General features: G+C 47.4%; 1 protein-coding gene across 3 annotated transcripts in view; it reads left to right on the top strand.

The window, feature by feature from the left end:
* LOC138581348 (protein bicaudal C homolog 1-A-like) overlaps positions 1 to 20,478 on the top strand; it is a 361,089-nt gene that overhangs the window by 256,832 nt on the left and 83,779 nt on the right. For all 3 annotated transcript variants that reach the window (XM_069652613.1, XM_069652612.1, XM_069652614.1), the window contains one exon: positions 6,984 to 7,156. In XM_069652613.1, coding sequence (XP_069508714.1) covers positions 6,984 to 7,156 — 173 coding nt within the window. The remainder of the gene's footprint in view (positions 1 to 6,983; positions 7,157 to 20,478) is intronic.

Below are 20,478 nucleotides of genomic sequence, written 5' to 3'. Positions count from 1 at the left end.
TTCACATGGCTAGGACATGTGACACCCCCAATCTTGTCCATTAAAAACAATAAAAGTTCCTCAGGATCCACCACTTAGAGCTTATGGAAAAATAGGGTGAAACATTATTACATTCTTTCGGCCCAGTATTTAGGCCGGTTTTTAGGCCTTCCTTAGACAGCCAGCTGCTTAGGTACTAAAATGGTGGAGGGCCTGTAACTAAGGCAGTCAACTCTTCTAATTCGGTCTGCTCTAGTACCTTACTAGTGGTTTCTACTAGGTAGCAGTTAATAGAGTTGTAGATGCCTCCAAAGAAAATGTATGAACGTAAACAAAATGAGCTTGAAATGTATTGTAATTTGGAGGATGCCCTGAGCAAAATCTTATGTTCCCTGCAACTTCCGCTGCACAATTCAACTTCAGCTGGTGGGAGCTCATCTATCATTTTGAGTCGGAAGGGCCAGAGATTGTGACCCGGCTACAACTACTGTTGATGATGCTTTTAAATTGGACTCTTCCATGACCCATTTTCAAGCATTGGAACGACTGTTGTTATCATTGATTAAACAATGGGATCATTTAGACATAGCCTCTAGGGAGCATGCGATCCATCTCAACCAAATACTGGATTATCTATCCAGCACTGTAACCAAGGTGCATGTAATAAGGAGAACATCGATTGTTGACCTAGGGGAACTGGTGATTGACGTTTTGGGGGCAGCAAACAACAACCCCACTGGTGCATTAGAAATAGAACAGGCAAAAGAAAAAGAGATGAGGACCGCAGTCAGCAATTTAGCATTGACAAAAGATGACCCAAGTTGGCATTTGGATGGTGAAAAAGCAAAGAAAAATAAAAGAGGGAGAAGAAAAAAGGAACTAAAAAAAAGCTAAGAAAATTACAAACTTGGATTCATCGCCTAATCATAAAAAGAATCAAACTAAAATGAAAGCACAACATATAATCCAGTTCAAGCAAAACAGTACTTCTCATTGGGAGAAATCCCTAACGTTGCGAACAAGCAGAGGGGAAAAACGCGAAAAAGAGTGGCGATAAATAAAAACCAAAAATCGTGAAATTTGTAAAATAAAGGCAATAAAGATATTCATTCCCTTTTAGGAGTTGCAGCAATGAAAGACCCGAAAAAAACCACATAAAGTAATGGCTGACAGGAGTAGGATGCAGGATGACTCTAACTTGTTAGAGGTTATTCAGTTCCTCTATCAGATAGAGGAACCGGTAACTCGCTCCCATGATAATTCGGAAAAGGCCCTAAAACCAAGCAATGGTGCTTTGACTAACACAAGTTGGCAAAATCAGCATATTTTTATGAATGAAAAACAGGCCTCTGCCGAGGTAATTGTGAGTCGGTTTTTACATAATATCATGGGTGGTACGGTTATATCGGGCTCTCGTGTAATGGTACCTAGTGACCTGTATAAGACTTTGCAGAAGGAAGAACCAAATAAAGCGATGGATGAGTATAATCACCAGAAAGAGCCATTCATATACACAGCGTGTTTTGTAGAAATAATGAGCAGCCGCTGAATCGATCATCATTTTTTTATCTTTATCATCTCATTTCACAGTTACGAGTCATCTCATCCAAGGACTTTGGGCCTCATTTCGAGTGCGGCGATAAGGGGTTAACGGCACCGGTAAGGATGCCGGTGCCATTAACCCCTTACCGCCGCATTACGAGGTCCCTTAGCGGGAGCCGCTAAGGGACCAGGGAGCTAATAACGGGCCCGTTATTAGCAACCTCCCCATTCTCATTGAGCCCTGTGGGGGCTCAAATGGGAATGGGGATGGGTTTTTTGAATGAGGAATTACTGGATCCTCCAAGGTTGGAATGGCCCGGTAATTCCTCATTCAAGGAACCCGGACCCGGACCGATTTTGGAGGCAGCCATGGCGCTAATAGCACCATGGCTACCTCCAAACTCGTAATGAGGCCCATTGAATTGGTGGAACTTCTTGACCACAGCTCTATTGCAACAATTTTAGTTCATACATTTCATAATCATACTCTGGAGTGAATCACCTGTTTACTGCACGGAGAAAATGCTGTATGTGCATTTATTGCCTATTCGGCAGTGACAAAAATGTAAAATGCCATTATATCGAACAAGAGGAGCAGGGGCTGTGGCAGGGTCCCCCACTCACCATGCACGGTATAATGGGATTCGGGGGCAGTGGGAGTAGCCCCGCAGGCTTAAAAATTAAGCCGGAAGGAAAATAAATATATGGGGTTTTTTAAACAGAAAAGAGGACTCTGCGACGGAAGTCTGTACCCACTTTAGGTATAGTAGACTTCTGTTGCTGGTAGAGCCGCCGGAGGGAACACGGGTCTGCAGAGTAAAAGTAAGTACGTTTAGAGGGGTTGTGGGTAAGGGGAATGTGGCGGAGTGTGATCTATGTGATCACAGTGCGCCACAGTTTTCAGATTCAACATTTTCAACTTCGCAATAATGGGACGCGCAGTATACACTTAATTGTGCAGTGGATTTTTATTGTACCCTTTGCTTTTCAATCTTTACTTGGCAGGCCTATCGTAGGCACTTTATACAAACTCTGCTCTCCCTACTAAATTTGGTGAAGAAAGAATACAGTGGCTTTATTGATATTGATATTTTATTTGTATTGCGCTCGTACACAAGTGTTTCAGAGCACGACGAGGCAAGGGAGGGGAACAAGGGAAAACAAAACAACAATAATATTACTAGGCCCAGTGACATTGAGAACAAGAAAGTGCATAGGAGAGGGAAAGAGGAAAGTGCATGGGAGGTGGGGAGAAAGTGGAAAGTGCTGAGCAAAGAAATTAAAATAAATAGTAAATAAATACATAAATAATAAAAAAGCAACAAACAGTGGTAGTGCATCCAGCAAGTGGCAAGTGCTAGGTTTAAGGCAACAGACAGGGTGTGCAGAAAAAAGGGCGGGACTGTAGGGTTACAGATACAGACCCCAGTTCAAGGGATTGACAGGAGGCAGTGCAGGTGGGTGGCAGGGTGAGAAGGTAGCTGGGCCCGAAAGTCAGAGGGTAACCAGGTGCACGATGCTCGGACAGAACAGATCAGCAGGTGAGAAGAGCAGCGAAGGCAGAAGCTGTCCTGAATCCCCTCAGTACTACCTTGCGTGTCAAGGTTTAGGGACCCAACTTCACTACTCAATACACCACTCTCCTCACCTGGGGAATCAGAGTCTGCCCTTCAATGCCTTGCCGGTGGGCCAGGTAATCCTTCTCCTTCTTTGAAGCCAGTGACCTGACACGGGTAGAAGCCGTGGTGAATCCAGAACTGGACCACACCGCGACTCCAGCCCCGGGAACAGGCTATACAGGGGGGAAAAAGCCCTTGGGCAGAAAAAAGCCCCTGGGTAATCCGGATGATGCTGGCCGATGTAGAACAGGCTGTGTGTGGCTGGCAGAGAAAGAACAGGCTTTGTGTGGCTGGCCGAGGTAGAACAGGCTGTATGAACACAACAGTCCGATGGTATGTTGACAAGGTACTTAAGCAGTTTAAGTACCATATAACGTAGGCACCAGCAGGAGTACGGTAAGCAAAGACGTACAAGAGAAAGGAGGCAAAGGGAAAAACAAGAGGGAGAGAAGAAAGGTACCGAGGCATAGCCCCGCAGGGAGGAACCCGACTGCGGGAAGCCGAGGAACCGAACGGGAGAAAGAGAGAGAGGTGGAGCGAGAGAACGGGAGCAGAAAGGTGGGCAAGGCAGATAGAGGCGGGGAAGCAAGGAGAGAGAGAAAGGAAAGGTAGGGCTTCGGTGTGAAGCTGAAAGGGAAAAGATTAGCGTCTAAACCGCAAAGCGAGCAAAGATGTCCGGATTGGTTGCAACGCTCTGACCGCTGGGAATACTGAGAGGAAGTACTCCCAGCGGCGGCCGGGATGGGGAAAAACTAGAACGTTGCAACCGTTCACAGCAAAACGTAATGGAACAATTCAATGGCGGTGTAGCTGTATCTGCGGCAACCACCGCCACCTGAATTGGCACATGACAGAAGCAAAGAGGAAGGTCTTGAGGTGCTTCCGGAACTGGAGATGGTTCTCCTCAAGTTTCAGAGTGGTAAGGAGACTGTTCCAGAGGGAGGCCCCAGCCGAAGACAGAGATCTACCCCCAGCTTGTTTCTTTGAAAAATGACTGACCCTGAGGGAGTTAGAGGTGGAGGAGCGAAGAGCTCGCGAGGTAAGGTATTTACGGAGGGACAGCTGAAGGTATTTTGGACCCAGAGCCCAGAAAGCCTTGTGGACAATGCAAAGGGTCTTGAAATTCCTCCTTGCAGCCACAGGGAGCCAGTGGAGAGATTTCAGGGCTGGAGACATACGATCCCAGGGCTTGAGGCCAAGGACAAGTCTCGCAGTCCTGTTCTGGATAAGTTGAAAGGGGCAGAGAGTAGAAGCAGGTAGATTTAGAAAGAGGGTGTTGCAATAATCCAACCTAGAGAGAACCAGGGCTCGAGAGACACTGAGCTTCTGGGTTAAGGAGAGGAAAGGAAGAATACCTCTGAGGAAGTGCTGTAGCAAGTGTGTCTTTTTAGAGACATCAGAGATGTGGGCAGAGGAAAGCGTGGAGTCAAAGATGACCCAGAGGTTCTTAGCCTCGCAGATGGGGGAAGGAGGAGGGGCAAGGGAGGCCGGCCAGAGAGTGACAGGAAAGGAGGATGAAGGTGTGCCGATGTGGAGGATCTCCGTCTTGCTGGCAGTCAGGCACAGATCGTTGACGGCACACCAATCCTGAACGACAGATAGGCAATCAGAGATATGAGAAGGAGAGGAAGCGGCGGAGGGAAGCCTGAAAATGAGTTGAGTGTCATCAGCATAGCACTGAAAATTGGAGCAGAAAATGGCATGGGTATGCAGATGACCGGGTCCTTTTAGTAAGGTTGCATGGAGGTCTACACTGTACATTGGGTAAACGTAATAGTTACTTGCAAAATAATGGGATGAGTATTAACATCGTGAAAACGAAGGCAATGATCTTTGGTAATAAAATAAAGAAGATTGCTAGAAGACTAGTCTTGAGGATTGGGGATTAACCTATTTAATTTGTATACCAATGTGAATATCTGGGAGTCATAATTGATAGTAAGCTTATGTGGAAAGACCACATAATAAAGCTGGAAACCAAGGTGAAGCAACATTTGAGTGGGATCATGAATTTTGCTAAAAGCCATGCAGGTTATCCTTTAACTGCAATTCTTACTTTCTGTGAAACTCAAATTCGCCCACTAATGTTATATGTAGCTTAGCTACAGAGCCCTAAACAAGCAGAAAAGTACAACTAATGGAAAATGTATGCTTACATTTTATTTTGGAATATCAATAGAAATACTCCAATTGAGTTTGTACTCTTGGAAACTGGTCTTAATCACATTAAATCTTATCTTTTACTGAGAAGATTGATGGCCTAATTCACAAACGCCTTTTATAATGGCAAACCCCCATTGAAAAACGCTCTGTGAATTAGGCCCTGAATGTTTTATGGACATTGATTAATGCACCTTTAAATTCGCTTGTAAAGATTAATGTTTGCCCACCATTGGAGAGATACCCCGGATACTGCCGAACTAGCATTAGTGCCTTGTGTAAGGAAGCAGCGTCTGGCATCCTGACTAAAAATGATACTGACTGAAGCTACATTGAATAGATATAAAATAACTAGCAAGAAGTCAGTCACAGGGTTAGACAGAGAGCAAACCTGCACTGAACGTGCTGTGCTGTATTCAATCTGAACGGATAAAAACGAGTATAGTGAACAGATTGCTCGGCACATCACATGCCAAGAAAACCTACTAGCACCGAGGAGCGGTGTGTGATCACCACAAAAACCCATGCAGATTTATATAGTATGAGCCGTCCCAGGAATACCCATGTTAATGTAAATGCCACAAGCAGAGTAGGCATTACCCCAGTTAGTAGAGAACACAAACAAACCTGTTACATAGCCACATAAAAGCATTACTTTCATTCACCACGTATGTCCTTTTGACTCTTTTGATTATAGACGGGTATAATAGTTTTATAGACTGTGCCATCGGACCATACCAGGGATTATAGGCCAAAAAGCCTAGTTAAACCAGGCCTATAAAGATTTATTAGGAAATTGGAATGTTGGCAGTTCAATTGCAGATAATGCACTGGTAGAGGGCAATAACAGCCTTCTGTCCCAAAATGGACCATTCATGCTTAAGACCTTCACATTTGAAGCTCCAGTTTTTTGTATATGTAGCTCATGAATATGGAAACATACACTTAGAGAACTGAAGATTGAATGTAGTCAGTGCACAATTTAACGAAAGTACCTGAGATACCCGAACAATCAAAAGATTAAAGGATCTTGTGGATTCTGGGAAACAATATGCATCTCAAAGACTGTCCAATTTATTGTAAACATTTTCTCATTAAATCATAATCGAACTCTTCAGACTACTCTTCGGAATGTCAAGTTGCCTGCCAGTATGTTCCATTCGATGACCTATACATGTTAGTGCTGCATGGATATCTCCTAGAAATGACAAGCCTGGGATTGAGGGCTATAGACGGCATCATAGACACCTTCCATCAGTCAACGGTGAGCCTAAATCAGATGGGGTGAGCCATATCCTCAAGTACAGCCTAACCTGCTTTCACATAAATGCACCCTGCTTATTTGTATATCATATGTATTCTAATGTATATTTGTTCTATCTCTGTTCAATGTATAACTGCTGCTCCCCATGTGCCCTCTCCCTGTAACTAAGCTCCCCTCAAGTAACAGCGCCTCGATGCCTAAGGGCTGTTGTGCACTATACAAATGTAATAAATAAATAAATAAATAGCAGAGATATGGGGGCTCAGATTTAACTTGAGTTTTATTTTGACCCGTGAAAAGTGAAACAGATCTGTTTTCTAATTTTGTATATTTACATTCTTATAAGTTGTGTTGCTGGTAGACACAAAGCTGACTGAAAATGAATACAAGTAACGTAACATGTCGTTATCTTTTTGTAGGAATGATTATTCCACAGAGGGCCGAGATGCCAGTAACAGTGACAGCACCAGTGAACAAAATGCCTGTGCCAACTAAACATGTGCCTCCACCAGGCCTTACTGTGGTGGGAGAGGCCAATAAAGTGCCAACGCATCTGGAGCACGACATTCCTATACAGAGCAATCATACAAAGGTACTAAATAATGAGATCAACACAGAATGTTCAATCAGGCATGGGAAGTATTGGGGGCCTTTCTAGAAAATCAGTCTTGAGCATTCATTATTGCGAGCATGTCGGGCAGCGTATAATTGTAATTGTAAATGCTGCCTGCCACGCAAGCATGGCAGGCATCATTTACAATAGATCCCTTAGGGATCACCAGCATTTGCGCCAGCATGAAAATCCATGCCGGCACAAATGCTGGAGCATTTGCATGGTGTAGAGGAAGGGGGGTGGCAGAAACGCAAGTTGCGTTCTGCCCCACCTTTCTGCCATGCAAATGATTGAAGATGCGGTGTGGCGTGAATGGAAGGAGTTAAAGCCTTACTCAAATCTTTGATGTCTTTCATTCACGTTACGCCACATACCAACAGGAACTCATGGGAAAGTTGAGGGTTTGTGTCACTGAATTAGGAGAAAAACAAACTTAACTATGTGAATCATCACAAAGACATTTAGTACTGTTGAAGAGGCTGCACATGAGTGACACATAAGCAGAGAACCTTTAAAAAGGGTGAGTCTGTACTATTCTTTACAGTGGAAAAAGCAATAGGAGTTGCCTTTCTGATAAAAAAGTGTAAAGGAAATACTCTATCGGAACTATGGCATGGTGACGAAAGGCTGTGCAGCGGTGGCATTGGTTTAGCTGGTTGAAATAAATGTTTTTGGCCAGGAAGACTACTTCAACATAAAGGTTATTGGAATGTTCACCTGAGTGTCATAATATAATATTCGGAGACATTTTAACTTTAATACGAAACATGTCCCTTGATAGATAGTTGGTGCTAGTCAGTCAGAAGGGAAGGACATGATGGTATATGGCATGTTGGGCACCCAGTAGGCAAACACAATACCTTTCTTACAAAAGTCCACATAACACATTCTCAAATCAATCACATTTTGGTGTTCAAAAATATATCTCTGATACCATTAGTTCTGTGTTTCGTTCGATCACAATATCAAATCCTGCTGCTGCCTAAATCACGTACACTGCAATGTGGTAAGAAATGATGGTCGCAGTTGCCTCACTACTGTGGATTTTCAAGAAAAGAAGAGAATAACGCTAAATAAGTTACGTGTAGATTAGAAACCAGCATGTGTCACGTTGACGTCTCCAGGACCATGGGGGCCGGCTGAGGGAAGGAAAGGGAAGTAACGCACGGGGTGCGGGATCCGGGAGTTCATGTATGGAGAGGGGATTAAAGCAGACATTTATCAAGAGCTCTGTGTCGGCCCTTTTATTCCCGGGACATCGCAGGCCTGCTGCACGCCAAGGCTTTTACACTGGCGATGAGGGTGGGACCTGGGGCACGGCAGCGCAAAACGAAGCCGTTGTAGCCCGCCCACTGACTCTCCACGAGCGAGAGCGCGCACAGTGCAAAGAGGCCCAGGAACGCCGGATTACTACGCGGCTCGGGCCGCGGCGGTGAAAACACGTGGGGAGCGAGAAGACCCCACGGAACGGCGGACGGGTAAGCACACAGGACACGTGCTTTCCCGATCACAGCAACGGGCGCCGGCGGCACAAACGCACGTGCGCTGAGCACGCAGCTGTGGCCCAAACTCGCCTGGGTGCCTCAGAAGCCCTCACATCACACGGCAAGGGAGGCACTTGTCACACGTGCCCTGCAGGACCAGGGAACACTGCGATCCAGCAGCCCAGATCAAAGAGCTCACCAAGACCCCAACGGCAAGGGGCACTGGAACCCCGGGGAGGGGTAGGATCAACGGATGGTGCTAGTGCCAAATTGGCGGCCATTCCCCACGGACCAAGAAAGAGACCAATCCTAGGAGGAGGCGGATAACTGCCACCTGAGACCACCAAGGAAATATCATCAGCACCCAATACCTTCAGCGCCATGTCAGGCCAAGATGATGGGCAAGGAGGACGACTGCAGGCAAATGCACCGCCGGTTCCAGGCGTACCAGCGACGGACCACGTACCCTACCAGCTACCGGATACACTGGCCGCCCAGATGCCGGGGGCATTTGACTTGACGGACACCAGCAACATGGGTCCGAGATGGACTAAATGGATCAGAGACTTTGACCTATACATGGGAGCCACCGGACCCATTGCCGATGCAAGACAGGTATGCCTACTCAAACTAGCTGTAGGATCTGCCACACGAGACATAATTGATGAAATGCCCCAAGACTCGATTGACACAATTCAAGACCTTAAAGATGTGCTTGCTGCGTACTTTGCACTACACACCAATGTAGACTACGAAAGGCATCTATTCCATAGCACCAAGCAGGCCAAGGGGGAAACCATGGACGCCTATGTGATGCGTCTGCGCACCAAATTGAAACATTCTGATTTTGCAAACTATTCAAACACGGAGGCATTAAGGTCACAAATCATCTCCGGATGCTAATCCCAGTATTTCCGCCGGAAGCTGCTACAAAAATCGCGCACGCTGGAGGAAATCCTAGCGCTGGCCAGAGTCGAGAGAGCCATAGACTCCCAGGTAGAGAGCTTTCGAAGCACAAATGCGGGGAAAGTGTAAACAGACTACAGCTAGAGAAAAGGTCAGAGGAACTTTTCTGCTATAAATGTGGATTTGACTACCCACATGAAAGAACCTGCCCTGCAATAGGACAACGATGTACATCCTGCGGTGAAGAAGGACACTTCAAAGCAGTATGCAGGCTGTTCCGTGACCGGGGGAGAGACCGACCCAGGGACAACACAGCTCACCCGAGAAGCCGATACGGGGGAACATCCAGCAACAACCCAACCCCCACCACGTCAGCCACCCCGAATCAACCCACAGGTGATCAGCGAGAGCGCCACTCAGGAGAAGATCGGCAAAGGAGGAAGGACAGAAGAAGGTTTGTAATGCGCGCAAAACCAGAGCACAGGTCCCGACGCCATGTACGATACCTAGTGAAACAATCCCCCACAGACTCCGACCCGAGCTCATCCGGGAGTGACCAAAAGAAAAAGGCCTACGTATATGCTCTGGGCAACCCCACATCTACAGCGCATAGCCCAACACTAATAATCAAGTTGCAAGAAAGACTGACAGAGTTTCTCATTGACACAGGAGCCACGGTCAACGTGGTGAGTGAAAAAGTCTACACTGACCTCCTACAAAAACCTAAGCTGATCCCGGCGACGGTGGACATATATGCATATGGAGCCAAAACACCGCTCAAGTGTCTGGGACAATTCAGTGGTTTGTGCCGCTACAAAGGGCATGAAATGAGAATACCCATACATGTTCTGGCCACAGAGACGGACAGTGGCTGTGTCCTCAGTTTCAAAGTGGTTGCTGACATGGGACTGATACATATCTTGTACAACATAATGGTCCACAAGTACATTGATCCAGTGGAAATGATCAACAATCTGTATCCCAAGATCTTCAGAGGCATTGGAAGATTTCGGGATAGACAAATAAAACTCCACGTGGACAACTCGATCCGGCCAGTGGCACAGCCATACCGCGGGATCCCGGTAAACATCCAAAAGAAGATCGAAGATGAGCTTCAAAAACTGTTGGAGAAAGACATCATCGAGAAGGCCACCGGCCCCACCACGTGGGTGTCCCCGATTGTCCCGGTCCCCAAAAAGGGTTCTGAGGCAATTAGACTTTGTGTTGACATGCGATTCCCAAATCAGGCCATCAGAAGAGAGTGGCACCCTGCACCACGCATAGCCGACATGATACATCTATTGAACGGAGCAAAAGTCTTCTCGAAGCTTGACTTGCAAAAAGGCTACCACCAGCTAGTTCTACATCCAGAAAGCAGAAATATCACGACATTCGTGACACAAGTCGATCTTTTCCGGTACAAAAGGTTAAGCTTTGGGGTATCCTCGGCAGCGGAAACATTCCAAGCTGAAGTGCATAACATCATAAAGCACATTCCAAACTGCCTCAATTACTCGGACGACATACTAGTGTTCGGGACTGATGTCAATAAGCACGATGAAACCCTTATGAAAGTATGCAAGGCCCTTCATGATGCCAACCTTATCCTAAACAGGGACAAGTGTGAATTTCGAAAATCGACACTGAAATTCTTTGGCCATGTCTTCTCTGAATCTGGCATGACACAGGACCCGTATAAAGTGGCCGCGCTGAATGACACTGCTGCCCCATCCAATGTGTCGGAACTCCGGTCTTTCCTAGGCCTGGCCAGCTACTGTAACCGATACATACGGGACTTCGCGTCAGTCAGCGAACCGTTACGAAAACTGACCCATCAAGATGCAAAGTTTGAATGGACCACCGACTGCCAGAAATCGTTTGAAGTGATCAGGGAGCGTGTTGCAAAGGCGGAAAACATGTCTTATTATGACCCCAATAGGAAGACTGAGCTTACTGTGGACGCCAGTCCGGTGGGCCTTGGTGCCATCCTGGCGCAACTCGATCCGAAAGATCCGTCACAGAAACACATTGTGGCGTATGCCAGTCGCAGCCTATCCACCACGGAACAAGCATACTCGCAAGCAGAAAAAGGGCTTGCGGTGGTATGGGCGTGCAAGCACTTCCACCTGTTTCTGTATGGCAAACCATTCAAGGTCGTTACGGACCATCAGGCCCTCTTATTCCTGTACGGCAATCCTCAGGCCAAAATGCCCCCGCGCATTGCAAGATGGGGCCTGTGGCTTCAAGACTACGCCTTCGAGATCATTCACAGGCCTGGAAAGGGTGAAAATCTGGCTGATTTCCTGTCCAGGAGACCCCAGGAGGAGTGCGCTCCAGAACCATCGGTAGCCGATAGATACTTAAGGTACCTTATCCACCAGTCCGCGCCAGAAGTAATCAACATGGAGGCGCTCGCCACAGAAACAGAGAAAGATGCAGCGTGCAGCATCATTCGTGAGGGACTGGAGTCAGGGCTGTGGCGAAGGGCGAAGGAAAGGGGAAGGGCCGTAGGGGGCACGGCGCAAGAGGAAGTGGGGAGACTACTGCAGGTAAAAGAGGAACTCGCAGTGTCAGATGATCACCTGCTCGTCAAGGACAGCAAGCTAGTCATTCCCCAATCCATGAGAGCCAAGGTCATAAAACTAGCTCACGAGACTCACCGAGGGATAGTATCAACGAAACGCATGCTGCGCCAAAAGGTGTGGTTCCCCACATGGACAACATGGTTGAAGCTGCACTGAAAGCGTGCCCCACGTGCTGCGTAATCACATCAAACCGCCACCCAGAGCCACTACTCATGTCGGAACTACCACAGAGAATATGGGAAGCGGTGGCGGCTGATTTCTTTGGGCCCATCGAAGGGGGAAAATATGTCCAAGCCGTAATGTACGAGTACTCACGATACCCCGACGTGAGGCTGGTATCGTCAACAGCTGCTCACCATGTCATCCCCGCATTAGACCAGATGTTCTCAGCCTATGGGGTGCCGGAGGTGGTAAAGACAGACAATGGGGCTCCGTTTTGCGGACATCAATTCGCACAATTTGCTGACTATCTGGGATTCCATCATAGAAAGGTCACCCCTTTGTGGCCCCAAGAAAATGGAATGATCGAACGATTTATGGCCAACCTGAAGCGAGCCCTACAGATAGCAAGGCTAACCGGCCAGCCATACGAACAAGTCCTGAACCAACTGATGAGAGATTACAGAGGGACTCCTCATAGCACCACAGGGAAGACCCCAGCAGAACTGATGTTCGGCCGAAATACACAAACACGCATTCCCCAGACCAACGACATCTCTCCGCCACCGATGCTGGATCAGGTGGTACGAGAACAAGATGGAGCAGCAAAAGCCCGCATGAAAGAATATGTCGACACCCGACGGAAGGCGCGGCCCTCACACCTAGAGGTGCGCGATGTCGTGGCAGTACGCCAACCTTCAACACACAAGTACACATCAGCATTTCGCGATGAACCGTTATTAGTCACCCAGAAGAAATGCTCTATGGTGACGGCTCGAGGCACAGAGGGAACAATCACAAGGAATTCCTCTCATTTCAAAGACCTTCCACCGACGGGAGCTTGGCGCCTGAGTGGCCGAGTTCAGCCCCCCCTCCTGTATGAATCGGATGATCCGTATCAGGCTGACCAGTGGGACTTGACTGAGTCTGAACAGGAAGAAGGGAATGAAATGGAAGAGAGTGGACCTTCACCAAGGCAAGCGCAACCACGACCACAGAGGGCTTGGAACAAACCTCGAAGATGGATAGAGAAAATGGACTAGAAGCCCACCAGGCCACCGCCTGTTGCGAAGAGCCTGGTAACTGTTTAAAAAGGGGGGAGATGTCACGTTGACGTCTCCAGGACCATGGGGGGTGGGCTGAGGGAAGGAAAGGGAAGTGACGCACGGGGGGCGGGATCCGGGAGTTCATGTATGGAGAGGGGATTAAAGCAGACGTTTATCAAGAGCTCTGTGTCGGCCCTTTTATTCCTGCGACATCGCAGGCCTGCTGCGCGCCATGGCTTTTACAGCATGGATGCCAGGTATTGACGAGGTTTCATGGAAACCATTCATAGCATCCATATGAAAGGTTTTTTTTTAATAGGATGTGTGAAATAATGTGTGGTTGGAGACAAATTGTAAATACTAAGAGACAAAATGCAATAGAGGACATTGTGATACATAGATAACAAATACAAATGGGTGTAAAATATTAATTCAGCAAAGCGGCATGAGCAAAAACATGGATGTTCACCTCACTGTCTCCCACAGTTGTGGTAAACTAGGGATTTTCCCCCCTCGCAGGATTCTCAAACTTAGGTGGCCTCTGTACCTAATACGCACTCACTGTTCTGAAATGTGGTAAAGTAGGGATTTTTCCCCCTCGCAGGATTCTCAAACTTAGGTGGCCTCTGTACCTAATACGCACTCACTGTTCTGAAATGTGGTAAACTAGGGATTTTTCCCCCTCGCAGGATTCTCGAACTTAGGTGGCCTCTGTACCTAATATGCACTCACTGTTCTGAAATGTGGTAAACTAGGGATTTTCCCCCCTCGCAGGATTCTCAAACTTAGGTGGTCTCTGTACCTAATACGCACTCATTGTTCTGAAATGTGGTAAACTTGGGCTTGCCGCTCACTTCCTGCCTGCGTGCTCTCGTTTCGTCTGTCTTCCCCCCCCCACTCCCTCCTACTCCATGGTGCTCTCTATCTCGCCTATCTTCTCTAACTGCTTCTCTATTGACTATCCTGCTCTCCTCACTAAATCTGGTAGGAAAAAGTTTAAAAAGGACATCCTTGTCTCCAACCCAGGCCTCCCTATCGCTGATACCTACACTAGTGCCTGCTCCAAGGAAACTCTTACTGACATCCTCTTTTTCGTGCCTTCGCCTGACCTATGGACCCTTCATATGGTCTCTGTGCTCTCTGCTTTCTCCTCTTCTCCCATTAATGGTGCCACCCATCGGGATGTCCTCTTGGCCTCCTTCCACTCCTCTAAGGCCATCATTAATGTCTATGCTAATGGGAACGTCTTGGTCCAAGGTCCTCAGGCCAACCCTTACCTCTTTGATAGACGCTTCCCTTGCCTCATCAACTTCCTTTACTCTCCTGCTGTCCCCCCTCCTCTGTCCTCGGCTACCCTGCCTCTACCCTCCCTCCCTGCCCCCTCTCGTGCTCCTTCTTCACCTCCCTCTTCTACACCTCTGCAGGGCGTACCTCTGATCTGTACCCCTCCCCGGAAGTCCTTCAAGGATGGCAACCTTCTCCACATTGCCACTCTTAACTCTCGCTCTGCCATCAAGCATTCTTCTGATATCTGTCACCTTCTTGAGGAACTGGACATTGACGTCCTCGGTCTCACTGAGACATGGTTCACAGCCAGCTCTGTCACCAGCTTTGACACACTCCTACCTGACGGTTACAAGATCCTCTCCGTGTCCAGACCCAACCGTGCAGGGGGGGGTGTAGCCCTTATCTTCCCTGAGTGGATTCCTGCCACTGTCACTCCTACGCAGACCTACTCCTCTTTTGAATGCCTTGTCTGCCGTCTCTCTCTCCTAGCCATTCCCTTACTGTGGCTACTATCTATCGGCCACCTGGTCAAATCTCCTCCTTCCTCTCTGAGTGGGCTGACCTCTCCTCCTCACTCCTGTCCTCAACCACTCAACTCCTCTTTCTTGGTGACTTCAACATCCACTTGGATGCTTCCTGTCCCCCCACGGGACTCTTTCGTGACCTCTGCGACTCTCTCTCACTCTCTATTCTCCCGTCTGGACCTACTCATTCTGCAGGGCACACTCTTGATGCTCTGATCTCTTCCGACCTTCCCCTCTCCGTCCCTCTCTCCACTCCTCTCTCCTGGAGTGATCACTTTCTCCTATCCTCCCACCTCACCCTCCCTACCCCACAGGCAAAGCCACCCTCATCACTGCCACCCACCTTCTCGGTCATCCGACCCATGAAGCGCGTGTCAGTTGAGGCTTTCGCTGCCACCTTCTCGCCCCCACCTCCCCCTTCGGCTGACTCCCACCCTGACACAGCCCTCTCCATGCTCCACTCTGCTATATCTGATACTCTTGATATCCTTGCCCCTGTCATGAGAATCCGCCTGAAGCCCAAAGCCAAATGTAACTCCTGGTATGACTCGGATCTCGTCACCCTTAAACGCAAGTGCAGGGTGGCAGAGAGGAAATGACGTGCCTCATGTTCATCCTCTGACAAAATGGCCTGCCGCCTGCTCCAAAGGCAATACCGTCTCTCCGTTCTCACCAAGAAGAGAGCCCTTATCCAAGCCCGCATCTCTGCGGCATCTAACAACTCGGCCGAACTCTTTAAAATCTGCAAGGAGCTTGCCAACCCTGCTGCTGTCTCTACCTCTCCTGTCTCCTCCCAGGCCCTCTGCACTACACTGGCCTCTCACTTCATCTCTAAAACTCAGGACATCCTGTCCTCACTCTCCTCCTATCACCTCCCTCCCTCTCTTCCCAGCTCTTCCTCTGGCCCTTCTGCAGCCACCCCTCCTCCCACCTTCTCTGCCTTTCCCCTTTTTTCTGCTGACGAGGTTTCCAGACAAGTCCGATCTATGAAAGTCTCGTCTAAACAGGTTCACCCCTGTTCCTCCAAAACTATCAAGGACCACATCGACTCCCTGGCTCCGGCCCTGGCTGACTTTTGCAACCACTCCTTCGCCTCTGGAGTCTTCCCATCCCCCCTTAAGCACTCCCTTGTGCACCCTCTTCTTAAGAAACCCTCTTCTGACCCCTCCTGCCCGGCTAACTATCGACCAATCTCCATCACTCCCTTCCTGGGCAAGCTCCTGGAGAAACTGGCCATCTCCCAGCTTAACCTCCATGCTGAATCTGTTGGAAGTCTTCATGACCATCAATCTGGCTTCAGAGCCGCCAGAAGCACGGAAACTGCTCTCTTGAACATCCGTGAGGACCTGCTCTTGAATCTTGACTCCAACACTCGGTGTGTTCTCATCCTGCTCGATCTCTCTTCTGCCTTTGACACTGTCAACCATGCCATCCTGTTCAACCGTCTCCGTGATAACCTGGATATCACTGGTCAGGCTCTGGCTTGGCTGACCTCTTTCCTCTCCAATCGACCCTCCCAGGTCCAACTGGGGTCCTTCCTCTCTGACATCTTTTTCTCCACCTGTGGTGTCCCCCAGGGATCTAATCTTTCCCCCTGGCTGTTCAACCAGTATCTGGCACTCCTTGCCCACCGCATCGCCGCTCTCTGCCCCAACTTTCAGTGCTATGCGGACGATACCCAGCTCATTTTCAGGCTACCCTTGGCCTCCTCCTCTCCTTCCCTCATCTCTGACTGTCTGTCTGCTATCCAGGAATGGTGTGCCGCCAATAACCTCTGCCTTAATGCCAGTAAGACTGAGATTCAACTCATCAGCACACCCACCCGTCCTTCCCTGCAGCTCTCTGGCCGGCCTCTCTTGGCCCTCTTCCTGCTCCTACCTGCAAAGCAAAAAACCTCGGGGTTATCTTCGACTCCACACTCTCCTTCTCTCCTCATATATCTGACGTCTCTAAGAAGTCACACTACCAGCTGCACCTCCTCAGAGGTATTCTTCCCTTCCTCTCCTTCCCCCAGAAGCTCACTGTCTCCCGAGCCCTGGTTCTCTCAAAGCTGGACTACTGTAACAGCCTCTATCTTACCTGCCTGCCTCCACTCTCCGCCCTCTGCAACTCATCCAGAACAGAACTGCGAGACTTGTCCTTGGCCTCAAGCCCAGGGACCGTATCTCTCCAGGACTGAAATCTCTACACTGGCTCCCGGTGGCTGCGAGGATAAAGTTCAAAACCGTCTGCATTGACCACAAGGCCTTCTGTGGCCTGGGGCCTAAATACCTTCAACTCTCTCTTCCTAAATATCTTCCTTCCCGAGCCCTTCGCTCATCCGTCTCCAACTCCCTCAGGGTCAGCCGCTTCTCGAAGCAACGAGCTGGGGGTAGATCTCTCTCCGCGGCAGGGGCCTCCCTCTGGAACAGCCTTCCTGCCTCCCTGAAATTTGAGGAGAACCATCTTCGGTTCCGGAAGCACCTCAAAACCTTCCTCTTTGCTTCTGCTTTCTCTCTCCCTCTCCCCTGCTAATTCTTCGCTGAAACTGCACTGAATCTGCAACTGGGCCACTCTCACCGACCCCGGTCCTGGGCCCAGCCACTCTCCACTTGTACTGCCTCCCTGGCAACCCCTGCACTGCGGGACTGTCTCTGTATCCCTACAGCCCCCCCCTTCCCAGCACTTGTCTGCACTTACCTTGCACTTGCCACAAACTGGCCCTCTTTATTTATTTATTTTATTTTATTTAAGTTACCTTGTACTGCACTTCCCCCCCTCCCCTTCCCCATGCACTTTCTCCCTTCCCCCTACCCCTGCACTTGTGCGATCTGAATGACACCTGGCCTATTAGGATCGTTGTCTGTCTTCCCCTTGTTCCCCCATCCCTGCCTCATCGCGCCTTGAAACACTTGTGTATAGGTGCGTTACAAATGCCATATCATATCATATCATATCTGGGTGTTGAGTGAGAAATCTAGGAAGCTAAAATCCTACAGATTTAGAAAGATGATTTTCTCCTCTAAAATCTATCAAATAGTGCATCTTGATACCATAGAAATGCATGGGTAATTCGGCTGTAAATCCACCACGGGATTACAAGTGGTGGTAAACATTTTTGGAACCCATAGGACTATGGTAATACGTCATAACCTGTATATTTTCCATAACTGCGTTATTACGCGAACATTACCAGCAACTGTATTATAATGTCTTCATGCTATGTAATGCTTACCTATTCTTACCATGCCTGCCACACTTTCACAACTTGTAACTTGTAACCATGTAACCTTTGTCTAGCGCCTGGATGCCCCAGGGCCAGGCGGCGCTATATAAATAATAAACTAAACTAAACTACATGGGAATTTTGGCAGATTTATCGCTGGCAGAATTATTGCGTGCTCAACCCGCCAATCTTTGTAGGTAACGTGGAGAAATTAACTCCAGCAATAACCTTGAGGAGAATTTTTGCCACTTCTCCTTAAATAAATCATCCATTTAACATGCAGTAATTCCACTGGCCATTAATCTTCCAGAAATTGTAATTTGGATGTGCAGGAAAATCTGTGAAGAAAAAAGTAACGTATTTGAATTACCGCCACTTTTTTCCCCTCACTGCCCAACTTGTAATGAGGCCCAAAGTGTGACATGACTTTCAGATGTTTCCTGATTTATATTAAGCAGACATTGATGCCATTAATTCATTAAGAACATCGAGATCTGGAAATGAATCGTGTAACAGCCAGCAGCGAGCGCATTCCCTGTTACTTGTGGATTTGCACCTATAAGCTCTTATGCCGACTATTGTGGCTACTCATGCAGATCTTTAACTCATTTTTCTGTCTAAAATAAATAAATATATATATATATATATATCCTTACATTTTTTATTTATCTTGCAAAGTTTGGTAAAATAGCACACTAAATAGTGAATGTTGAGAAATGTCAGGGTTTTGGGTTTCACATTTTTTTTTTAAAGATAACATTATAGGCCTCAATTGGTTGTGGGCTGGAAACAAGATTAGACCTAGTCTGGTTATCTAAAAATAGTAATGCTATCAGGAAAATCAACATATGTCCTGTCCTTTAAAAGGTGAAAGCAGTTCTAGGTGGATGTTCTGTCTTAAAACTGTCTCTGCGTGGTAAGGTCAACTCATTAAAAATGATACTGCTTACTAAATTGTGTTATTCTGTATACTCATTGATAATTAAAATTAGTAAAGATTTTCTCGTGAATTTTAATAAACTGAATTCCATTAACACACATTTGGGTGATGGAAATGGACAGGGTCTATTATCTCTACAAAACTACAATCAAGGCTGGAAGGGAGTTGGGGCTTACTCAATATTATACAGTATTATACAGCTGCATATCCAAGCTAGACGTCTACATGATTTATGGGATCAGATGCTATGCAGCCAATATAATGTGATCTGGACTAATAGTTTACTCTAATCCTTTGCACCTGTATTGGAAAAATATTCAGTGGGTAGAGTTACAATTGCATACCTTATGGCTGCCTGGGAGGTGTGCAAACGTGCTCCAAAAGAGGATAAAGCATCAGAGCCCTCTGTGGATTGTGCATGGTAATAACTGAGCAAGTACGGGGAGATGAAATGGCAACTTGCCCAACTTTACACTCATATTACGGTCTGTCTGCTGCTGTTTTTGTCCATTATGAGAATCCAAAGGAGGTCAAAGAACTATTGTAGTTTGTTAATATATGTGCAAACATTCTAGTATCTGCTGCACATAGGTGGTTCTAGCAGGGAGTGAGTAGACCAGAAATGGTTGATAAGATACTTCAAAGAACACAAGGCAAGATGCTAGGCAACGTTGAACTAGGATGTCAGGAACATCTTCCAGGTTTAGATGTTAAAGGTAGGAAACCCTTTTTAAATGGGAAATTGAGAAAACTGTCTGTTTGACGATTCTTGTGGTCCATCAAAAGATACTGCTGACGACCCTACTGCACTCCAGTTAGAAGGCATAAAGAGGGGTTAAACATTAGAATGGAAGTGCTTTAATGAGGGGGGCAGGGTACTGCATGTATTCGGGTTGTTCTTTTGTGGCGTCTTTTGGAGGGTGGTTTGACAGATTGGACATTGTGTTACAGAGCCCTGCAAACAGATGGCAATAGTTGGAAATACCAGATCTTTGAAAGGGTTTCTAAACAGTAAATTACCTTTGAAATAAATAGAGTAACCAAAGCAAACCTGTTAATACGGACACATTGGAAATCAAATTAAAAGTTATGAATTAATAGTAGGTCAATGTCTTTGATCAAATGGATAGACTAACTTGCTATTCGTTAACTGATTTGGGGGACA

Source organism: Ambystoma mexicanum, chromosome 3p (assembly GCF_040938575.1).
Source record: "Ambystoma mexicanum isolate Mex_15411 chromosome 3p, UKY_AmexF1_1, whole genome shotgun sequence".
NCBI lineage: Eukaryota > Metazoa > Chordata > Amphibia > Caudata > Ambystomatidae > Ambystoma > Ambystoma mexicanum.
Note: the sequence above shows the minus strand (reverse complement) of the source record. Positions and strands in the feature narration are given on the sequence as shown.